At 44.2% G+C, this 20,590-nt stretch overlaps 1 protein-coding gene across 1 annotated transcript in view; it reads left to right on the forward strand.

Annotated features, from left to right (window-relative positions):
* Positions 1–16,695, forward strand: part of Zzef1 (zinc finger ZZ-type and EF-hand domain containing 1) — a 122,349-nt gene extending 105,654 nt beyond the window's left edge. Inside the window, exons 45-55 of the mRNA XM_076871594.1 lie at positions 123–314; positions 1,298–1,398; positions 2,802–2,937; positions 3,030–3,389; positions 4,827–4,970; positions 6,159–6,327; positions 6,505–6,603; positions 7,100–7,265; positions 11,286–11,439; positions 12,032–12,103; positions 14,090–16,695. Coding sequence (XP_076727709.1) covers positions 123–314; positions 1,298–1,398; positions 2,802–2,937; positions 3,030–3,389; positions 4,827–4,970; positions 6,159–6,327; positions 6,505–6,603; positions 7,100–7,265; positions 11,286–11,439; positions 12,032–12,103; positions 14,090–14,170 — 1,674 coding nt within the window. The 3' untranslated portion in view covers positions 14,171–16,695. The remainder of the gene's footprint in view (positions 1–122; positions 315–1,297; positions 1,399–2,801; positions 2,938–3,029; positions 3,390–4,826; positions 4,971–6,158; positions 6,328–6,504; positions 6,604–7,099; positions 7,266–11,285; positions 11,440–12,031; positions 12,104–14,089) is intronic.
* The last annotated feature ends 3,895 nt before the right edge of the window (positions 16,696–20,590 follow it).

Below are 20,590 nucleotides of genomic sequence, written 5' to 3' on the forward strand. Positions count from 1 at the left end.
AATTATAATGTCTTAAAAAGTTAAGTAAAATATTTTCTCCCTTTACATGGTTAAAGGACTGTGTTGTCTTCTCACCCACTGAATATTACCTTTCTGCCCTACCTGATTTCCTCTCCATGTAGATTCTGTCCATCATGCTCTATTCTTCAAAAAAGGAGATCAGCACTCTGGCTGAACATGGAGAACTTGAACTGGATGAGCGAGGGGACCAAGAGGAAGAGGTGGAACGACCAGTCAGTAGTCCTGGAGACCCAGATCAGAAAAAGCTAGACCCTCTGGAAGGCCTGGATGAGCCCACCAGAATATGTTTCTTGGTATGTTCTTGGGTTATTGTGCAGATGGAGCATGGCTTTGGAGGTGTGGGTTCTTTTGGTACAGGCTGAGCTTTAGCCTAAACATGAAACGCTTCGGTCTCATGTCCTGAGAATTCACTTGTTAAAGACTCAGTCTACATGTTATGCAAAATTGATCCAGAAAAATGGAAAAGTGCCAAAGAAATAGTTTTAAATGTTTTTAGTCGTGGACCCAAAAGCTGTCATTCCTCTCTCCCATAAAATACATATTCAATTTTACATATGCTTATAAAATTTTGCATGTAATTTCCAGAATAAATAAAGCCCTAAGGCTTATCTATGAACTCCCAAGTGATAGTCTCTTTCCCCTTCTCAGAAATACTCTTACTTTCCCACATTAACTACTTTTGTTTGGAATGATGTGAAATGAGTGGAACTTAGACTTCAGAGAGTCTAACTATATGAAGAGTAAGCAGAGAGTGCAGAATATATACCAGAAAAACAATGTTTAAAAAAAATCTCAAAAGAAAGTATAGTTGGGGCTGGGGTTGTGGCTCAGTGGTAGAGCACTTGCCTAGCATGTGTGAGGCACTGCATTCGATTCTTAGCACAGCATATAAATAAATAAAAATAAAGGTCCATTGACAATTAAAAAATAAAAAATAAATAAAGGATAGTGCTTGGGTTTGTGTGCTGGTTGTCAAACCTGAGTATGGGACAGCTACAGAGAAGCTGGCAGGGAATGACAAATATTAACTATTAGAATTGTGTGTTTTGTTGTCATCATCTTTTCTTTGAATTTACAATAGTAGTGTAAATTTTATAGTTCATGTTTTAATGCTTTATAATTTTATATGCTTTTTAAAATTACCTATGTAATATTCTTCAATCATAACCTGTAGTAACTTTTGAGATATGGTTTTTATCCCTTCTAATTTCAGATTCTCACTAACGTGTTGAAACACTGCTCATCATTTCTCTTTTGCTTCCTCCTATGCCTTTAGATGGCTCATGATGCCCTCAATGCCCCTCTGCACATTCTCCGGGCCATATTTGAGCTGCAGATGAAAAAGACCGATTCTTTCTTCCTGGAAGTTCAGAAGAGGTAAGGGACATTTAATTGCACCACAGTGTGCCAAGTGAGACAGCAAGTGAGGGTAGGAGGATGAGCCAGCTGCTAGTGGGATCCAGAAAGAAGCCCTACCAGGCCAGGCTCAGGAAGGATGCTGGGTTGTAGTTCTTTGTGGAGTCACGTGAAAGGTAACTGTGCTGCACTGCATGGATCACCAAAAAGTATGTGGTTGGCTTTCTTGGAAAAGGATACCTATGCAGTCTGCCTCTTAGAGCAAACCCATTTTATGGATGCAGTCACTGGGCTGTCTCTCATATGTGACCCCAATGAGCAGACAGTACAGAGGAGGCATTTTGGCTCAAAAGTGTTTTTTGGATTTGGTTTTTCACCATTATAAATTATTTTCCTGGCTTTGTCTCAATAGTGATTATGTAATTAATAATATTTCTTTCTTTTGGCCAAGAGGTTCAGAGGTTGTTCATGGGCTTAGCTCATCAATTTGTTTAGAACTTCATGTATCTGCAATCTGATCTCCTCCTTTATCTCCAGATCCTAATTTTAACTTCTTGAGTGTGTGTGTGTATGCATGTACACACAAGCACATGCATACATATGTGGTCCTAAAAATGAATCCCAGGGCCTCACTCATGCTAGGCAAGCACTCTACCACTGGGCTGCACCCCCACCCCTTTGACTTCTTATTCTAATTTATCATAAATTCTAATTTAATTTTTTATTCATGTTTCTATTCTATCATATATCTCTTTTTTATATATTGCCTTAAGTCCTTAGTGAGATGAAGCAGAGGCTGTGAGATGATGACTGTCAGGGATAGTTGAAGCTGCTATAACTTAAAAAGCAGGAATATTACAGATCAAGACAAATAGAATTTTTATTTCATGTAACAGTCCAGGGTTGGTGACAGTTCTGCCCCATAAAGTAATCTAGTGATCCCAAGGGGTTATCCTCATGTGTGTAATCAAAGCTAGCTCATTCTCACCATCTCTGGGTCCATTTCAGAGGAAAGATAAGAGGGAGAGAGAGGAGCACATCTTTAGTACAATTGTTTGAGGGTAGTCTCTGGATGGGGCACAATACCTCATTCACCTCCAGTTATCAAGAATCTAGTTGCATGTACATCAAGCTGCTGGGGCTGGGCACAGTGTCTCTAGCTGGGTGACTGAGTCTCCTGCTAGAATTCCAGGGAACCTTGTTTCTAAAAGAGAAACAGAATAGATCCTGAAGGACAGTTTTTATCCTCTACACACATGAATGAATAAATGCTGTGACTCCAATATATAGAATATAGAGAGTAATACTGTAATTGCATACTTACCGGAAAATAGTCCTGATAACATTCTGACAAATTTGATTACAGGTGAAACTCTTGTCTTTGTACATTTGATGTACCCAACTTTGTGTATTTTTCCCTTCAGGTTTGATGGAGATGAGCTCACTACAGATGAAAGGATACGGTCTCTGGCTCAGAGGTGGCAGCCCAGTAGAAGTTTGAGACTGGAAGAGCAGAGCGCCAAAGCTATGGATACAGACATGATTATCTTGCCATGCTTGGTATGTCACTCACCTTAGGAACAAAGTGTCTGCACCCCCCTCCCCCACTGTGAAAAGACCAGACCTTTGTAACAGTGGTCTTGGCTTTGTAGTCCTGGCCTGCACGCTGCAACCAAGCCACTGCTGAATCAAACCCTGTGACCCAGAAGCTGATCTCCAGCACGGAGAGCGAGCTACAGCAGAGCTACGCCAAGCAGCGCCGTAGCAAGAGTGCTGCCCTCCTGCACAAGGAGCTGAACTGCAAGAGCAAGAGGGCTGTCCGGGACTACCTCTTCCGAGTGAATGAAGCCACAGCTGTCCTCTATGCCCGCCATGTGCTTGCCTCCCTGCTAGCCGAGTGGCCTGGGCATGTGCCAGTGAGCGAGGACATCCTGGAGCTAAGTGGCCCTGCACACATGACCTATATTTTGGATATGTTCATGCAGCTGGAGGAAAAACACCAGTGGGAGAAGGTAGTTAAACATATTAAGCTTATGCACTCATCCTCCAGGCTCTGCCCTTTCCTCCCTATCTCAGTGGCCCCTGTCCCAGTTTGGATAGGCTTCTGGAGTTAGTTCCCAACAGCTATGAAGCAGCAAAGGTAGAATCACTGTTGATTCTCCCATAGATTGACTTGGAGCAGAGTTTACAATCTAGCACAGACTTGATGCTCAGAGAATGTTGACAATAGTGGTCCCATGAAACCTGCCTGGATTCTGCCTCTGTTGTTTACACCTACACATCATACAACTCTCCTAGGTAGTCTTTGTTTTTTCTTGACCCAGAGTCTCACATAATACAAAGTCCAGAGGACAGGGTTAGTGAGGACTCTCTGGTAGCCTATTTCCATGATACAGGAAGACAGAGGTTTTTGTCTTCTGTTTTAAAGCATCATTTCTAGAATGTCAACTCAGGTCAGATGCTCTGTTCATACCTGTGTTACATCATGACCCCAGATATTGTAGGTGGAGATCAAGCCAGAGCAGCTTTGCCAAGACTCCTGGCCTCTGGGTAGCAGAGCTGGAGTCTCACCAGGGTCTCTGCCATTCTCTGAAGTCCAATTCTCTAATCTTAACTTTCAAGCTGAAGGCCATTTTCTGTTGTTTTTAAACTAAGTCTTCAATTTGTTTTTTAAAGTAATGCTGAGTGAGAAGCCTCTCTTCCACTTCGTACTACCTAGAAGCAGAGGACCCAACATAGCAGAAGACACCCTGGCCTAGAACTCAGCAGCCCTGGCTGCTTCTTTCAGCTGAATCAGAAAGTTTTGTCACCATCTTTCCATTTCAAGTGCAGAAATCTCAAGTCACATTTAGTACTTTTCTATTCTATCCCCCTGGCCTACATGCACGTGGTGTCTTCTAACCCTTAGTTCATCCATCTAAGAATACCACCAGTTTCTAAGTCTCTTCTAGGTCATCTGCCAGTGACACAGCCCTGGAGATGTTTGCAGTGTCTAGTTATATTTATTTTCTAGATACAAGGGAACTATTATGCCCCTAGTAGTCCTTCTCTTGGACATGTCCTTCCTCCATTCATATCCTATAGAGCTCCTCACTCTATACTTCATCCTGGCCATTAATCACTGTGTGCTGGAATTACTTAACCAGAGGTTCCTCTGCCTGCTCAGCTAGTATCTCTTTGGGGGCCAGGATCATCTCTGATTGGTTTTATTAGTTCTTTCAGACTTCTTAGAAGTAGCATTATTCTGAAAAGACTTCAGTATTTTGATTTACAGCAGAGACTAGAAGTGGCCAATGGGTTGGTTTTGTGGGGAAAGCGTGGCAGAGACTTGTTTTGGATCCAGGATGATGCTGGAACCTTTGGGTGGACCTTGGGCCAAGGTAGGCTCTCCCTCCTTCCTCCTGACGCCATTGGCAGGTCCTGCCCTTAGTTGCCTTGTGTCCCACCAGATCCTACAGAAGGTGCTGCAGGGCTGCCGAGAGAACATGCTGGGGACCATGGCCCTGGCTGCCTGCCAGTTCATGGAGGAGCCAGGAATGGAGGTGCAAGTGAGGGAATCGAAACACCCCTATAACAACAACACCAGCTTTGAGGTATGGCCAGAGCAGTTCCCTCACGTCCTCCCTCAGTAGCTCCTTCATAGCCCTGACAAAGAAAGTGCTTCCTTCTGCACCCTGCTGTCTCTTCTCTGAAGCTGAGTCTCCCTTCTCCTCACCTTCCTTGTCTTAGTAGGGGGAAAATGGCCCTCTGGCTCCAGGAGGGAGTTTACTTTTTCCCACACAAGCTCCTCAGAGTAAATCCTTGGCTTCTGGTGGCAGTGAGTGTGTGGCTCTAGTTTAGCCTTGCTCTTCAGCTGTCTCCTGGAGACCTGGCCACACCTTAGTGACTCCAGCCCCATTTTTAATTACCAGAACCGAAAAGCCTCATCTTTTCCACCCTTAATTTGTATCTAAACAGAGAGAGAGGAATTTGGATGAACCAGGGGTGGGGCAGCCTCAATTATTCTCAACAATAGCACGTGCCATTTTTCAGCCCTTTAGAAATGCTGGAGTTGGCAAGACCTAAGCTTCCGAGTGGAAAGCATCCTACAGCAACAGGGTGGGTGCCGAAAGCTGGTTTAGAACTCACCTGCTACTCAGCTGAGATGTTGTTTTGCAGTAGTCCATTTCACCCTCTCTATCTAAGCTTCTTTTTACTGGGCTCCATTCCCACTCCCCAGACCTCACAGAATCTCTGATTAGCCACCAAGTCGTGCCCCAAAGAGTATCATACTGTCTTCCCTGTCTCCCCGCAACTGTCTTCTCCTTCTGTGGGGTTCCTGCTGCTGCTCCTTCCTGACTCCCCACCTCTGGTCTGGCCCCAGCCCAGCCTGTCTCTAAGCAGTTGTAGAGTGACCCTTCCTTAGTCAAGACCAAGGCTTTCTCCTTTCTAAGGCACGCCCTGCTGTCCAAAGAGAGCCTGAAGACGCCAGACCTTTCCAGTGCTGCTCCTTTCCTGAAGACTCCCCAGTGTGTTCATGTGCCCCTTTCTCCTGATAAGTTTCTCCTTTGTTTTTCACAACAACCTGACCGCCACTACACTGGACCCTTTTCTGCCTGTCCTGCTGTGCCCTACCCTGCACCACACTGCAGTCTTTGTGTTCTCCATGTCCCAGCTGGACTGAGAGCCCCTGGAAGGCAGGACTCTGACTTACTCATTCTCATACCCCCAGTTGCAATGACAGTCACAGTGGTACCCAGTGGTCAGTAGTGATGGAAGCATTCTTTGTCACTCCTCCCTAGGATAAAGTTCACATTCCTGGTGCAATCTACCTCTCAATCAAATTTGACCCTCAGTGCAACACAGAGGAAGGCTGTGACGAATTAGCCATGTCTAGCAGCAGTGACTTTCAGCAGGATCGACACAATTTCAGCGGGTCTCAACAGAAATGGAAAGATTTTGAGCTTCCAGGTAGTAAAAAAATACTCAGTCATATAGACTCTTCACATGAAGGCTTTAAATGTAATACTGAGAAGGGAAATCGTTGGAGGATTTCAAATTGAACTTAATACATTCACTGGCAACACCTCAGTTGCCATTCCCTGTTGCTCCTGTTTCCTGATGTGTCTTTGATTCTTTGTGACCCAGGAGATACTCTGTACTACCGATTTACCTCTGACATGAGCAACACTGAGTGGGGCTACAAATTCACTGTGACGGCTGGACACCTAGGGCGATTCCAGACAGGTGTGTGCTCTACTCTTTCCGTTCGTATGGTTTGCTGGCCAGGACTTTCTGTAGCTGTTAGTGGCATCGTGTCACTGATCTTCATTAACTTTAAAGCAAGTACTTTTCTCTAAGGCTTCCCAAAGGTATCTCACAAACTTCATGCCTGCCTTTCTTAGATATGATATGTTTAGCTAGTTGTAAACGTGAATGGTCAGATAAAAAAGCCATCTGTTGAGACCAAAATAAGACTCTGGTTCCCTTAGAATTTGCCAAGACATTTTGTAAAAAAATGATAAACTGAGAATGTTGTTCCTGTTTTTCCTATTATTTTTACAAAAAGCTTAGTTTCAGCTAAAATTTTAATGATCACAATTATTTTATCCTATTTATTAAAACCTGTGCAGTTTATAAAATATTATTTTTATAAACTGCTGTTTATAAAATGTATAATTCTTAATATACTTAATTGTTAGAGTTGGTTTTTAAAATATTTGTGTTTTGTGGGATTGGCCAGGGTTCGAGATTTTGAAGCAGATGCTGTCAGAAGAAAGGGTCGTGCCTCATCTCCCATTGGGCAAAATTTGGGAATGGCTGGTGGGCATTGCTTGTCGCCAAACTGGTCACCAGCGACTAAAAGCCATCCACTTACTTCTGAGGATTGTGCAGTGTTGCACCCACAGGTAGGCTCCGAGTCATTTGTTGGCCATATGGATTGCAGATGTTTCCCCCCACCCTATGGCTTGCTTTTTTCTCTCTGTTGATAGTGTCTTGATAAAAAGGCTTATGTAATTTTAATGTCTTCCATTTCATCTGTCATTTCCGTTAGTGCTTTGGGTATCCTGTTTAAATAATTTTTGCCATACTTAAAGGTCATGAAGATATCTCATATGTTACCTTCTAGAAGCTTGTTTTTCCTTGCACACTTTGCTCTATAGTCCACCATACAGGTTTCCACTTGTTCTTCAGAAACCACTTTTTCCCTCTCCCACTTGCAGCACTACCCTTGTCCATACATGCATAGGTCTGTTTCTGTTCACGCTTGTTTCTTTGGTCTTTTGGCTATCCATCTGCCAATATCACACTGTTTAGATTATAGCTTTATAATAGAGATAGCAGAGTTACATATCTAAGAGTATAAGTCCTTTGCTTAGTTCATCTTCATGATTATCTTGAGTTTTGGTAGCAGGGATTGAACCCAGGGGAAGTTAACCACTTAGCCACATCCCCCACCTTTTTCTTTTCTTTCTTTTTTTTTTTTTTTTTTTTTTTTTTTTTTGAGACAAGGCTTTGCTAAATTTCTGAGGCTGACTTTGAACTTGTGATTCTCCTACCTCAGCCTCCTGAGCCACTGGGATTACAGGTGTGTGCCACCATGCCCAACTGTCTTGGATATTTTTTTTTAATATTTATTTTTTAGTTGTAGTTGGACACAATACCTTTATTTTATTTATATGTGGTGCTGAGGATTGAACCCAGGACCCTGCACGTACTAGACAAGCACTCTACTGCTGAGCCACAACCCCAGCCCCTATCTTAGGTATTTTTAACCTTGTGCACTTCATTTTACAATCAGTTTGTTAATTTCTTCATGTGCTTCCATACCTGCATATACATACACACACACACACACACACACACACACACACACAAGCACGCACATTTTCACACATGCATACCTGTCTCACCTAAGGAAATTTTTTTTTTTTTTTTTTTTTTTTTTTTTTTGCAGTACTAAGATTGAACTCAGAGCTTTCACATGCGAGGCAAGCACTCTATCATTAAGCTATACCTCAAAGCACCCTAATAAGATTTTGATGGACTCTATAGGTCAATTTGAGGAGAATCAAGTCCTCTAATCCACAACCATTATATCTTCCGCCATATTTAGTTCTTCATAATATATCATAATTTTCTTTTTTTTAATATTTATTTTTTAGTTGGACACAATATCTTTATTTATTTATTTTTATATGGTGCTGAGGATCAAACCCAGGACCTCGCATGTACTAGGCAAGTGCTCTACCACTGAGCCACAACTTCATCCCCTCATAGTTTTCTATGTAGACAACTTGCACAACATTTTTTAAAATTTATTTCTAGGGTTTAATGTTTTTGATGCTATTATAATTAATAATTTAAACTTATTTTTGTTTTTGCTGAAATATGCATATCTCAGCAAAAGACTAAACAAATTGATATATATTTATATATTGCCCTAATATCTAGTAACCTTGATAAATTTTTTGTTTGTTCTTTTTTTGTGGTACTGGAGATTGAACTGAGGGGCACTCCACCACTGAACTACATTCCCAGCCCTTTTTGTTTTTTTATTTTGAGACAGGATCTTGCTAAGTTGTCCAGACTGTCCTGGACTTACGATCCTCTTGCCTCAGCCTCCCAAGTAACTGGGATTACAGGTGTGTGCCACCATACCCAGTTTAAATTTTTTTATTCCAAGAGTGAGTGTACATGTAGATAAAACAGTGCTCAGTCATGTCGTGTACATTTTATATTTAATTCTTAGAAGCAATTTTTTGCCTTTTACACTAGCTGGTACCTCCAATATAATGTTGAATAGAAGTAGGAATTGCAGGAATTATTTGCCTTATTCTTCCTCTCACAAGAAAGGTGATGGACCCCCATCTGTTAGGAATTCCATTTTCCTGCATCTTTCTGTCATTTTTAAGGCATATAGACATATAGAATGCTAGCCAAAATAGGATGATGATATTTGGAATAAAAGGTTGTCTTCTGTTGTCATATAGAGTTGCTGTTTCAAAAAAACTTTATTCCCGCAGAGGTTGTAGTCCAGTGATAGAGTGCTTGCCTCGCATGCATGAGGCACTGGGTTCAATCCCTAGCACCTCATAAAAGTAAATAAAAATAAAGATATTGTATCCATCTACAGCTAAACAAAATTAGAAAAAAAAAACTTTATTCACTGGACAGGGTGACACATACCTATAACGTTACTCAGGAGACTGAGGCAAGAGGATCACAAGTTTGAAACCAGCCTCAGCAACTTAGTGAGACCCTAAGCAATTTAGTGAGACCCTGTCTCAAAATAAAATTTTAAAAGGCTGGGGATGTAGTTCAGTGGCAGAGCGTTTACATAGCATGCATAAGGCTCTGGGTTCAATTCCCAGTATCACCAATAAATAAATAAAGGCTCTCCAATTCAGGTAAGATAAATGACAGCTCATGAAGTCAGCCATAGGGTGGTGTCAGGGAGGGAGAGAGGGAAAACTAGACATGGTTGCTGTTACCACCATGTCTTCATATGCAGGCATCAAGGTTCTCTTAGCCCCATATGGACTTCCAGTGAGAGCTATTTGGGTGAATATATCTGTAGTCTGCAGTCTGGCAGAGCCGTAGTTTGCAGGTCTTTGCCAGTCTTCTTCCAGTAGAGACACTCCTGCACTCCTCAAGGGAGCTCCCAAGATACCTTGCCACCCTTGGCTGTTTGCTCCTTAGAAAGTTAGAGATATGCTGGCCTGTGAGCTTGGCCTAGAGGCCAAACCAGAGAGGTACCCCCAGGGGAGAGAGGCCAGATTAGTTGGGTGCCTTTATCTCACATTCCTAGTGCTTTCCTAAAAATTACCTGGAAAGTGTCTCTATAAAGTCTGGGATGTGACTCAGAGGAAGAACACTTATCTAGCATGCTTGAGGCCCTGGGTTCAATCCTCAGTGCTGTAACAACATCAAAAAAAGGAAAAGACACTGTCTCTATAAATCAAATTAAATTGCATTTTCCTGTTTGCTTATTCCTCTGAGGGAAAACTGTTGACTTAAGATACCACTTAAGTGGACAGAATTCTTTTTCAAGTCATAAGAGAAAAAGCAAAGAGAAAAGGCAAAATCGTTACGTGTGTGTGTGTGTGTGTGTGAGAGAGAGAGAGAGAGAGAGAGAGAGAGATCATATAGTAAGCCCCAGAATATTACTGATTTTCTGCTTTTCCTTCTCTGAAGAATGCTGAGCTAGAATCACAGCACACCCTCCACTGAAACACAGACCCTGGATTCTGTTCTCCTCAGGGGTCTGAAAAGGACTCTGCTTTTCTTAGGTGCTCTCTGGTTGACCAATCTTGCAAGCAAATTTTCTGTGTTTTACAAGCCTAGCATCAAAATAATGGTTGCTGTCATGATATTTTAAGTAGTTCTGTTTTTCACTTTTAAATTATCTTTTGTGTGTGTGGTGTTACATCTTACTTTCTTTCACTTAATATTTGTCTTCAGATTTTCCCACTGTCATTGGAAGGTCTTCCCAACAGTCATTTTTAAAGATGCACACACACAAAAAAAAATAAGAGAGCTCATGTATAATGGCATAATTTGGCGTGAACATACTTTATATACAGAATTACGAAAAATTGTGCTGTGAATGGATAATTATGAATGTAATGTATTCCACTATTGTCATGTATGTAAGAAATTTTTAAAACAAACAAAAAAAAGATGCACAATATAATTCTAGTCAACATACTTCAGGCTCTCCTGTTGCCTTGGGGTCGGTTTTAAGTTCTTTGCTTTTCCCTCTTTGCTGTTGGTGGCAGCTATTCTAGAGGGAGTGTGGGTGGGACTGTTTTATGATAGCTGTACCAGGAGTAGGAGAAAGGGTCTGAGCCGCAGTTGCCACCAGCTGTCCACTGTGGTTTGCCTGGTCTTCAGTTATCCAACCCTGTTTTGGACTCCCCCTTCAGTGATCTCTGTGACCTTGCACTGTTGAAGCCACTGTGGCAACTCTTTACCCACATGGAATACGGCCTGTTTGAAGACGTGACCCAACCTGGCATCCTCCTCCCCTTGCATCGTGCCCTCACTGAGCTCTTCTTTGTCACTGAGAACCGCGCCCAGGTGAGGGTCCTGCCCACCTCTAGCCCCAAGGCCTAGGCAGGGAGGATGATGTTCCATGTGTTTTTCCCCCTCTACTACTCAGGGCAGGACTCGGGCCATAGCTCCATTCTGGGCCACCAGCTGTCTGGCAGGCCTGCACAGGGAGGCCAGCTTGGCCCTTAGTCTGGGCCCTCTCCTCTCACTAGTCCTGGGAAGCCCTGGATTGCTTATTTTGTCTGGCCTAAAGCCAAAGGGGGAGGGAGGGGTACCGCCTTGGACCAGCCCTTGACAACAAGGGAGTTTTGGAAAATCAAACGAATGGAGTGGGTTCCTCTTCCTCCTCTTCTCTCTTCCCCTGTGCACAATAGATTCATTGAATGTGCAAGATGAAAGGGCCTTTCAGACGCCTTTACCTCTCCCCCTCAGTCAGAAGAGACTGACCTGAGGAGGGGGATCCCTGCCTCAGGGCAGGACCAGCCCTGGAACCAGCCCCTGGCCTCTCCAGTCAGTTTCTTTCCATGGCTCTAGAGCAAGTGGGACTTCTGTTTCTTGGGTGGGCTTTCCTTCCATCTGGTCATGCTGCCCTTGCTCACTGGCCGTGCTTTCTCTACAGGAGCTTGGCTTGCTGCAGGAGTACCTGCTGGCCTTAACCACGGATGATCACCTTCTCCGCTGTGCAGCACAGGTACCTCCTTTCCCCTAGCAGAACTGTCCCTGGGGCCATGTCCCTGTGGTGGACATCATGATCCTACCATTGCCAGGGCAGACTGTGGTGCCCTCAGCAACAACTACTAACTTCCTGCAATTTACAGAGCTTGGTTCCAATTCAGAGAGAGCAGGCGAGCCCCATTTATCAGTGTCACTTGTATTAAACTGTAGGGTCAGAAGACACTAGCAAGAATTTGTGTCTTTAAAACCAAAACAACTAGTGCCTTAAATTTAGTTTGGCTGATCTCTGAAGTTTCCACACAGTCAGATTTCAGATATTTTTGGATGTAATTTGCTTCCCTCATAGGAAAACTCTTCTTCCGAAGAGTTTAGAGCTGTTTAGACTCAGGACCCCTCACACTTTTTTTTTTTTTTTTTTAATGAATCCTTATTTTTTTTAAGAGAGAGAAGAGAGAGAGAGAGAATTTTAATATTTATTTTTTAGTTCTTCGCGGACACAACATCTTTGTTCGTATGTGGTGCTGAGGATCGAACCCGGGCCGCACGCATGCCAGGCGAGCGTGCTACCGCTTGAGCCAAATCTCCAGCCCCCCCCACACTTTTAAATTGTTGAGGATCCCAGAAAGTATGCATCATATACATTACTATATATTCTTAGAAATTAGATATTTAAATCTAGAAATTAAAATCAAAATTTAAACATTTATCAATTAATTTTTTAAATAATGGAAAACATATTTCATATTAATATGAGTGACTTATTTTGTGAAAAACAACTCATATTTCAATACTCTGGTTTGTTTTCTTTGAGACAGATTCTTGGTTGGTCTCAAATTACTGTGCTCAAAAGATCCTCCCACCTCAGCCTCCCAAGTATTCGGGACTCCACGTTAGGCTAACCATCATGCCCATCTTACAAAATAATTACTGAGAAGGATGGCAGTGTGTTCCATTTTTGCAGATCTCTTTAATGTCTGGCAGCTGGATTCTCATCTGTAGCTACTCTCGGTCTGCCATATTTTCACAGTTTAGCTGCTGGAAAACAGCACTATGTGCTCACAAGACAGTGAAACATGACCTTCATTACCCCAGAGGGGACTCTGGGAATTCCCCAGCCTCAGGCTGCTCATGAGAACCTTGGACTCACAGACTGTGACCCACCCCCATAGCAGACAGGCAGGACACAGAAGCTCACAGGTCACACCTGAGTGGGCAGAAAGCTAAAATTCCTAGCCAGAGCAAGTAAGAGCTCTATCCCTTGAGAGTCCTCTCTGCACACAGTCTTCCCAAAAGAAAGGGTGTCCCTGATCAATGCAGTTTAGGAATAGCAACTCTGAAGCTGGAATTGCCTCAACAAAGACTGAAGAGTCTGTGAGCATCACCTGCGGTTTGTAAACAGAGTAAAAATTCCTTCCCTCCTAACAGCCACCTGCCAACATTGCTGCCACCATGCTTGGTTTCATGACACAGTATAAGGAGTTTTGTAGTTGACAGTTTGGGTGCTAGAAACTCAACATGGCAGCTTTTCTGTGCGCCTGGCTCTGGTACCTGCCCCTTATCCAGTCTCCATTGCCTCCTTGCCCTCCCTGACCCTCCCACAGCCCATCTAGTTGGTCACCAGTGGTCTTTGGCCTGTCCCCCTATTCCCTCCTCCACCTCCACTCTCCCGCTGTCCTCAGCTTGAAGGACAGACTTGACCTGCCTTCCAGGGCATCTGCCTTTCCAACACTATTTTTTGGACCCCTATGGGGTTCCCTGACCCTGGCTACTCACTTCTCATGTGTGTCATGTCCTTCCTCTTCTGCACCTTTGTGTTATTTCTCCCCAAAATACACCTCTCACTCTAGCCTGTAGTCCTCCAGGTGACAGGGACCACATCTGGCTCACCTCGGGAACCTATCCCTACTTCCTCAGTGCTCAGCTGAGGGTCTTGTTCATCAGCATTCAATGGATGAGTAAATGAATGACCCTGGACCCTGGTGACAACTCTCTCCCTCCACAGGCTTTGCAGAACATCGCTGCTATCAGCCTGGCCATCAACTACCCAAACAAGGCCACCCGCCTCTGGAACGTCGAGTGTTAGCTTCCATGTGATATGCATGGGTCTCACTAACCTGTCCACAGGGGTTTAGAGCAAACATCCAGCCTCATTCAGGAAAACTCACATGGCCTCAATGCCCAGCTTTCCTCAAGCTCACTTCAGATGCCAGGCAGCCTCATCTCCAAGAACTCCCTGCGTGCATGCTCGGTGTGTACACAGGCCATTGCACATGAGAACAAGCAACACAAGGCAGAGTGACTTGAGGAAGGGCAGGCAGGGGGCTCTTGGGAAGGCTGTTGAGAGACCAGCCTCCTCCAGGGGCTGTCTGTACAGAAGCTGATGGCATGGGAAGGCCTGGAAGAGCCTCTCTGGAAAGGTTCTATCTCTGCTGAGCTGGAGCCGCCCGTACTCATCATAGAGGGAAGGCACCAGCCGCCCAGAGCCACCCTCACAGTGAGACTGCAGCAGTGGCAGCTTGGCTGGGAGCTCCCCTTGCTTTTTCTTCTTGAGACTCAGAAATCAAAACCAAACCACAACTGGCATGAGCCCTGCCACCACTGATCCCCCATCATTCTGAACAGGACCCATAGTCCTAGATCCTGCACTCCCAGCTGTCCCGGAGGACTCCCCCGTGAAAACAAGTGCCCTTGGGAATAGCTAGCAGGCCACATTGCACATCCACCCCACACCGGCTCCCAGCACTTCAGATTTTTTCAGTTGGTTGTTCTGACGCCTTTTAGTTTCCATCTCGCGTTTTCAGAACAGAACTGTACTGACTCACCAAGAAGGCCCCTAGGGAATGACCTGGGGCTTGGTGGCTCAGGGGTCAAGCTGATGTGCGTGAAAGTAGCAGAGCTGGAGGAATCCTCTAGCCTCGGTACCTGCAGGCTTGCAGTGCTTCAGAGGAGGTCTTATTTTAGGAGAATTGATTTTATTTCTGCTTGATGGTCATGGTAGTCCGTCACGTCTGCCACCGGTGGGGCCCTGCATGGTTGCTTGGCTGTCACTTGTCTAGCAATAACTACATTAGTTCTAATGAATGCTCTTCTACAATTTTATTTTTATGGTTTTAGCTTTGCCCTGAAGTGCTAATTATTCTCTTTCCAGAGCCACACTTTAGAGTGTGAAGCTGGATTGGCATGTGGGCCATGGACCAGCCTCAGTGGCACTTGCAGGAGTGGAGAATGCCTGAGATGGCTATCATTCAAAGACAGGTGTCTGGGTCAGAGGCACATCACCACCCAAGGCCAAACCAAGGAAGGGCCAAACATGACCAATTGTATTCACCATGGCGCACTATGCCCCTTGGCCTCAATCTACAGAGGCAGATCCGTGCAGCCGTGGGAGCAACTTCCTGCAAGGGCACTTTTGCTTCTGGCTGAGTAGACCAAGATGCATTGACCTTCCCATCCTAGAATTAGTTTCTCAGCCGAGCCCCAGGGTACAGGGAAAATAGTCACAGAGTGGGAGGGGCTGGGATTCAGAGGGGACAGGAAGAAAGGCAGCAGTGACCTAAGGTGCACTGCCTTGATGTTGGGGGTGGGGCCTGGCCTGGTTCCCCCACTGCTGGGATGTATGGAGTTCTATCCCCACAGGTTCGATGGAAACCCCTTGCTCACCTTTTGCTCATTACCAAACCAACCTTGCTCTTGAGCTTCCTGAACACCAGAGAAGACCCATGGTCTATGCCACTCTCACCCAAAAAGGTCTCAATACGGAGAAGTTTCCAGAGAGGGCAATCAAAGATCAAGTCTCAGTGCTTAGAGGAGAGGCCCTACTATGGGCTCAGACTCAATGAAGGACAGCCTGGAAAATAGACAAGGAGATGGTGCCACCCATACCCCTCCACATCTTGGACTGACCTGAGTTAAGCTGAGCAGATGGGAAGGGCAGGGCAGAGTCGCTCCCTCAGCTGTGCCCACCAGCTTTACTCCACCCTCCCACCAGGAAGAGCAATTGTAAATAAACGCTGGACTCCTCAGAGCTTCTCTGTGTTCGCCACCCTTGCTGTTTGGGTCTCTCTGTACTTCGTTTGCATAGAACAAGCCTAAGTTTTCCTTCACACACAACTGCTGCCATCTGGCAGGGCCTCTCCTGGCCTGGCCTGACCTAGCCTCCCTACAGACCATCGCTGCCTCTGCTTCTGATCACCAGGTGGCGCCGTCGAGCCATACCCCACTTTCCTGGTCCCCAACCCAGAGCAGCAGAATCCCAAAGGACTTCCATCAAGGCCAACATCCCTGTGACCCTTTTTAAGAAGCAAGACTGCTGGAATGAGATAAAACTGGCAGGAATATGGTGTCGTGGAAACATGTGCCTAATCTATAAAGAAATTCTGTTCTAAATCATATATTGTACAGACACTGTTCCTAATGAGAGGAGTGACTTATTTTCATCATCGTTTTTAATTTGTTTTCTTACAGGTTTACGATTTTGAATTTTTCTTATTTGGTTGAAAGAAAGAATTTTGATTATATCAGCTGAGTGAGTTCAGCCTATAAAAAGGATGTTAAGTTGTGGATAAAATATGCAAATGAAGAGAAATATATTGTACAAATTCTATATAAAAAAGTACAACTGTGTGTGATTCTTTTCCCTTTCATTTCTGTTTCTCTTTTGAAGATTATACAGAGTTTCTACCAAACCCAAACGGATGGGAGATATAGAATCTCATGGCTTTGGGTTTGAAAGGAATCAGGAAAGCTCTTTGGTCTCATCATCTCAGTGTCTCTGGAATCTAACAGCCCCCTCTGCCACATGACTAGGGTGGATGCAATCAGGACCACCTTCCCCCTCCCTCCTCATACCTTCCAAGGGCTTGGATTCACTTCAGACTAACCCTCCTTTTCAGGGCTCCTGAGGTCTCTGCACACAAATGGTGTCCTGAGTGTATTCCCTAGCAAGATTTCTCAATCCGATCCCACTGTCCTTCACCCCTCCTGTGGCTCGCAGGACACAGGCTGGGAGGGGGCATGAAGAGGAAGGCAGGGATCAGGTCCCAGGACCAGCTGCTGTCCTAGGAGTCATTTCCCTCTTGCTGGCCTCTGAACCCATCTTCTGACAACTGAGGGCTGATTGTTTGCAGCCCTTGGATCTCACCCTTCTTCCTCATATCTTTGTTTTGCCACATACTGCACTGCCTGTTTCTCAGACATTCCCCAGGGCCAAGAGCTGTCTTGCAAGTTAGAGGAGAGTGCCTTTTTGATGGGAGATGGACTTAGCTAGCTATTGAGGCCCATTTGTTCTAGCCCTACAAGCTTGACACATAACCCTAAAGCCCCAAACTCTTCTGGGGAGTCCCTATCATTACTGAAGCAGGGCAGAGGCCTGGTTTAGGGTGACATTCAGGAGAATGGGGTGCTCCCAAGTCCCATACTCTCCCTCTAGGGCTGATATTTGTGCCCTCCCCTCCTCATCTTGTCACCTGGGCATAATGGGGCTTTACCCAGAAAAGCAGGTCTCTGTGTCTCTGAGCCCTGGCCACTGGTGAGACAGACTGCTTTGCTGAGCTGGAAAGCATAGAAGAGTTGGGAAGTTCACTGTTAAGACCAGCACACGATCTACAGAGACTCAGAAACACAAGACAATTTGAAACCAAGCCTTTTAGCATGGAAGAGAAATAGGATTTAGCCAGTCAAGCCTCCTTATTTGATAAAGAACAAGATACTGTGATAGCGTGGAATGGGAGCAAGAAAGCACAGAGCTGAGCAAACTCAGCTCTGACTCCCAGCCCCTTGCTGCAGCCATAGCCTTGTGCTCATCCATTCACCACGTCCACCCAGAACCAGCACTGTGCCAGGGGTCAAGGCCTCCTGCAAATCATCCAGCTGAAAACCCAGCCTCTCAGACTGAGGCCAACTTTCAACATGGCTCTTCTAACTACTATTTGCTACCTACTCCCCTCCTTCCCTGCTTGCAGAATCCATTTTTTTGGCAGGTAGTGATTGAAGATTCTTGGATCTCAGGGAAGGTGGGACTTTGTACCAGTTCAAGAAGAAAGTCCTCCTAGTAATCTCACCTCTATTTGCAGAACACTTCCTTTCCCAGCTCCCCTTGGAGTGACTATGTGACCCAATTCCCTCTGAAGAGAAACTAATGCCTGCTGGAAGGCTCTGCTCCTATCTACTCCCTTTGACTGAGGTGAGAGAGTGTGCTGCTTGGCACTCTGGGCAGTCTCACAGCCATCAGGTGAAAGAGGGAAGTGGAAAAGCCAATACGCTGAGACTATGGGAGCAGGAAGATGGAGTCTGGCTCCTTACCTGAATTGTTTGAGCATGTGAACAGAATGTTTGTGGTTGGCTTTCTCTTGCAGATGAAAGCATTTCTGACCCAAATTAATGCAACAGTTTGGCTCCAGTGGGTTGAAATAAGATCGCAGCTTTTTTTTTTTCCTTGTCACTTTACTGTGGACAGTATATGGACAGGAAACATGTAAGAAATTCCTGAAATATAAAGGCCTATGACCCTATCCAGTCAAGCTGGATAGTATCAAGTTGTAACTATTATCAGATTATTTCTGGGAACTCTTGCATATGCAGCTTTGCTCATGTTCAGGGAGGATCCAGCCTTTAAAACTCATTCAATTGCAAGTTAAACTTCAAACTAACTTAATTTAAAAGGAGAATTTATTGACTTACAAAATGAAAGTCCTAAGGGTTTCATCTGGCTCTAGGCAAAGCTAAATTGTAGGGATTCAATGATATGAGTTCAGTCTGTCTCTCCCTCCACCCTGCCCTCCCCTCCCAACCCCCTGTTCCGCTTTCCTTCTGGGCTTTCACTAAGGTTCAAGGTGAACATGAGTGTGCTACCTGGTTCTCTGCACCTGGCCCCACCTGCTGCTGACTGCAGGGCAGAGAGCTTCCCATAACCACTTAGTGAAACTCCCTCAGTTGTTAGCTAATGGCTTCTAGCCATGATTTAGGCTCATGTTTAAAAGCTACTTGGGAGACCTATGAATTTGCAGGTTGTCACTTCAACTGCTGAGCAACAAGGCATCCATGACAACTAGGCAGACACTGCACCTGGGAAATCCCCACACAGCCACTGTGAATCATTGTTAACATATCTTCCTTGGTCACTCAGCTACTCTGACAGGCAAGGTGCCCCATAATGTGGCAGAGAGCAGATACATTAGTACAGAAATTCACAATGGGAGTGAAGAGAGACATCTAAAATCACTGATTCTTTTCCCTTATTAAAAAAAAAAATGTTTAATCGACACAATTGTATTTACTGGGTACTGTGTGATATTTCTATACATGTTTAAAATGCTTAATGATCACATCAGGGTAATTGGCATGTCATCACCTCAAACATTTATTATTTATTTGTATTGGGAACATTCAAAATCCTCTCTAGGATTTGTAGCTCCATCGTAGAGCACACGCTTAGCGTGCACAAGATCCTGGGTTCAATTCTCAGCACCAAAAACAAAAATTCTTTCAACTAGCTATTTTGAAATATTTATCTAATTATCAACCACTAATATTCTGTACTATAGAACATTAGTAGCTATTCCTCTTACCCAAGTATACCCGATACCTGTTAATATTCTCTCTCCACTCCCCACTTTTTCAGACTCTGTTAAGCACTATTCTGTTTCCTACTTCTGTGAGATCCATGTTTTAGCTTCCACCTATAAATGAGATTTTTTTTAAAAAGTAGGTTTAATGGAAAAGAACAAGCACAAGTACATCAAGTTTATGCAAACAAAATCAGAGTCATTTAGTATCAGGCAAAAGTCTTTCATATATCAATATTTTTTTGCAGAAAAAGGGTATCATTTGCAATAAAAATATAATACGTGGTAGACACAGTGGCACATCCTAGCTATCCAGGAGGCTGAAACAGGAGGATAGCAAGTTTGAGGCCATCCTGGGCAACTCAGTGAGACCCTGTCTCAAGATTAAAAAGGGCTGCAGATGTAGCTCAGTGGTAGAGCACCCTTGGGTTTAATCCCCAGGACTGAAAAGGAAGTAAGGAAAGAAAAAAAGTAAGGGGATGAGAAAAGATATATCTTGGAATTGGCTATCCATCACAAGAAAGCAGGAATAACTATATTCAATCAGACAAAATAGACTTTAGAACCAAAAAAAAAAATGATTCTAGAGATAAAGAGAGACATATTATAATGAAAAAGGGTCAATACATCAGGAAGATAAAATGAATTATAAATATATATGCACCTAGTAATAGCACTAAAAGAGCCACTCACACTCATGGCAGGGTTCAGTTCCTCACAGGCTGTCCAACTGAGGGCCTCAGATCCTTGCTAGGTGTCACAGGCTTCTCCATAAATTGGTAGCTTACTTCCCCCAGTATGAAGGAGCTAAGAACAAGAGCATCCAAACCAGAAAACAGTCTTTTTATAACCCAATTTCAGAAGGGACACCTTATCACCTCTGCTTTTTTTTTTTTAATTGGTTATAAGGCATCAATAAGTCCCACCCACCACACTCAAAG

This window comes from Callospermophilus lateralis, chromosome 11 (genome assembly GCF_048772815.1).
Source record: "Callospermophilus lateralis isolate mCalLat2 chromosome 11, mCalLat2.hap1, whole genome shotgun sequence".
Taxonomy (NCBI): Eukaryota; Metazoa; Chordata; class Mammalia; order Rodentia; family Sciuridae; genus Callospermophilus; species Callospermophilus lateralis.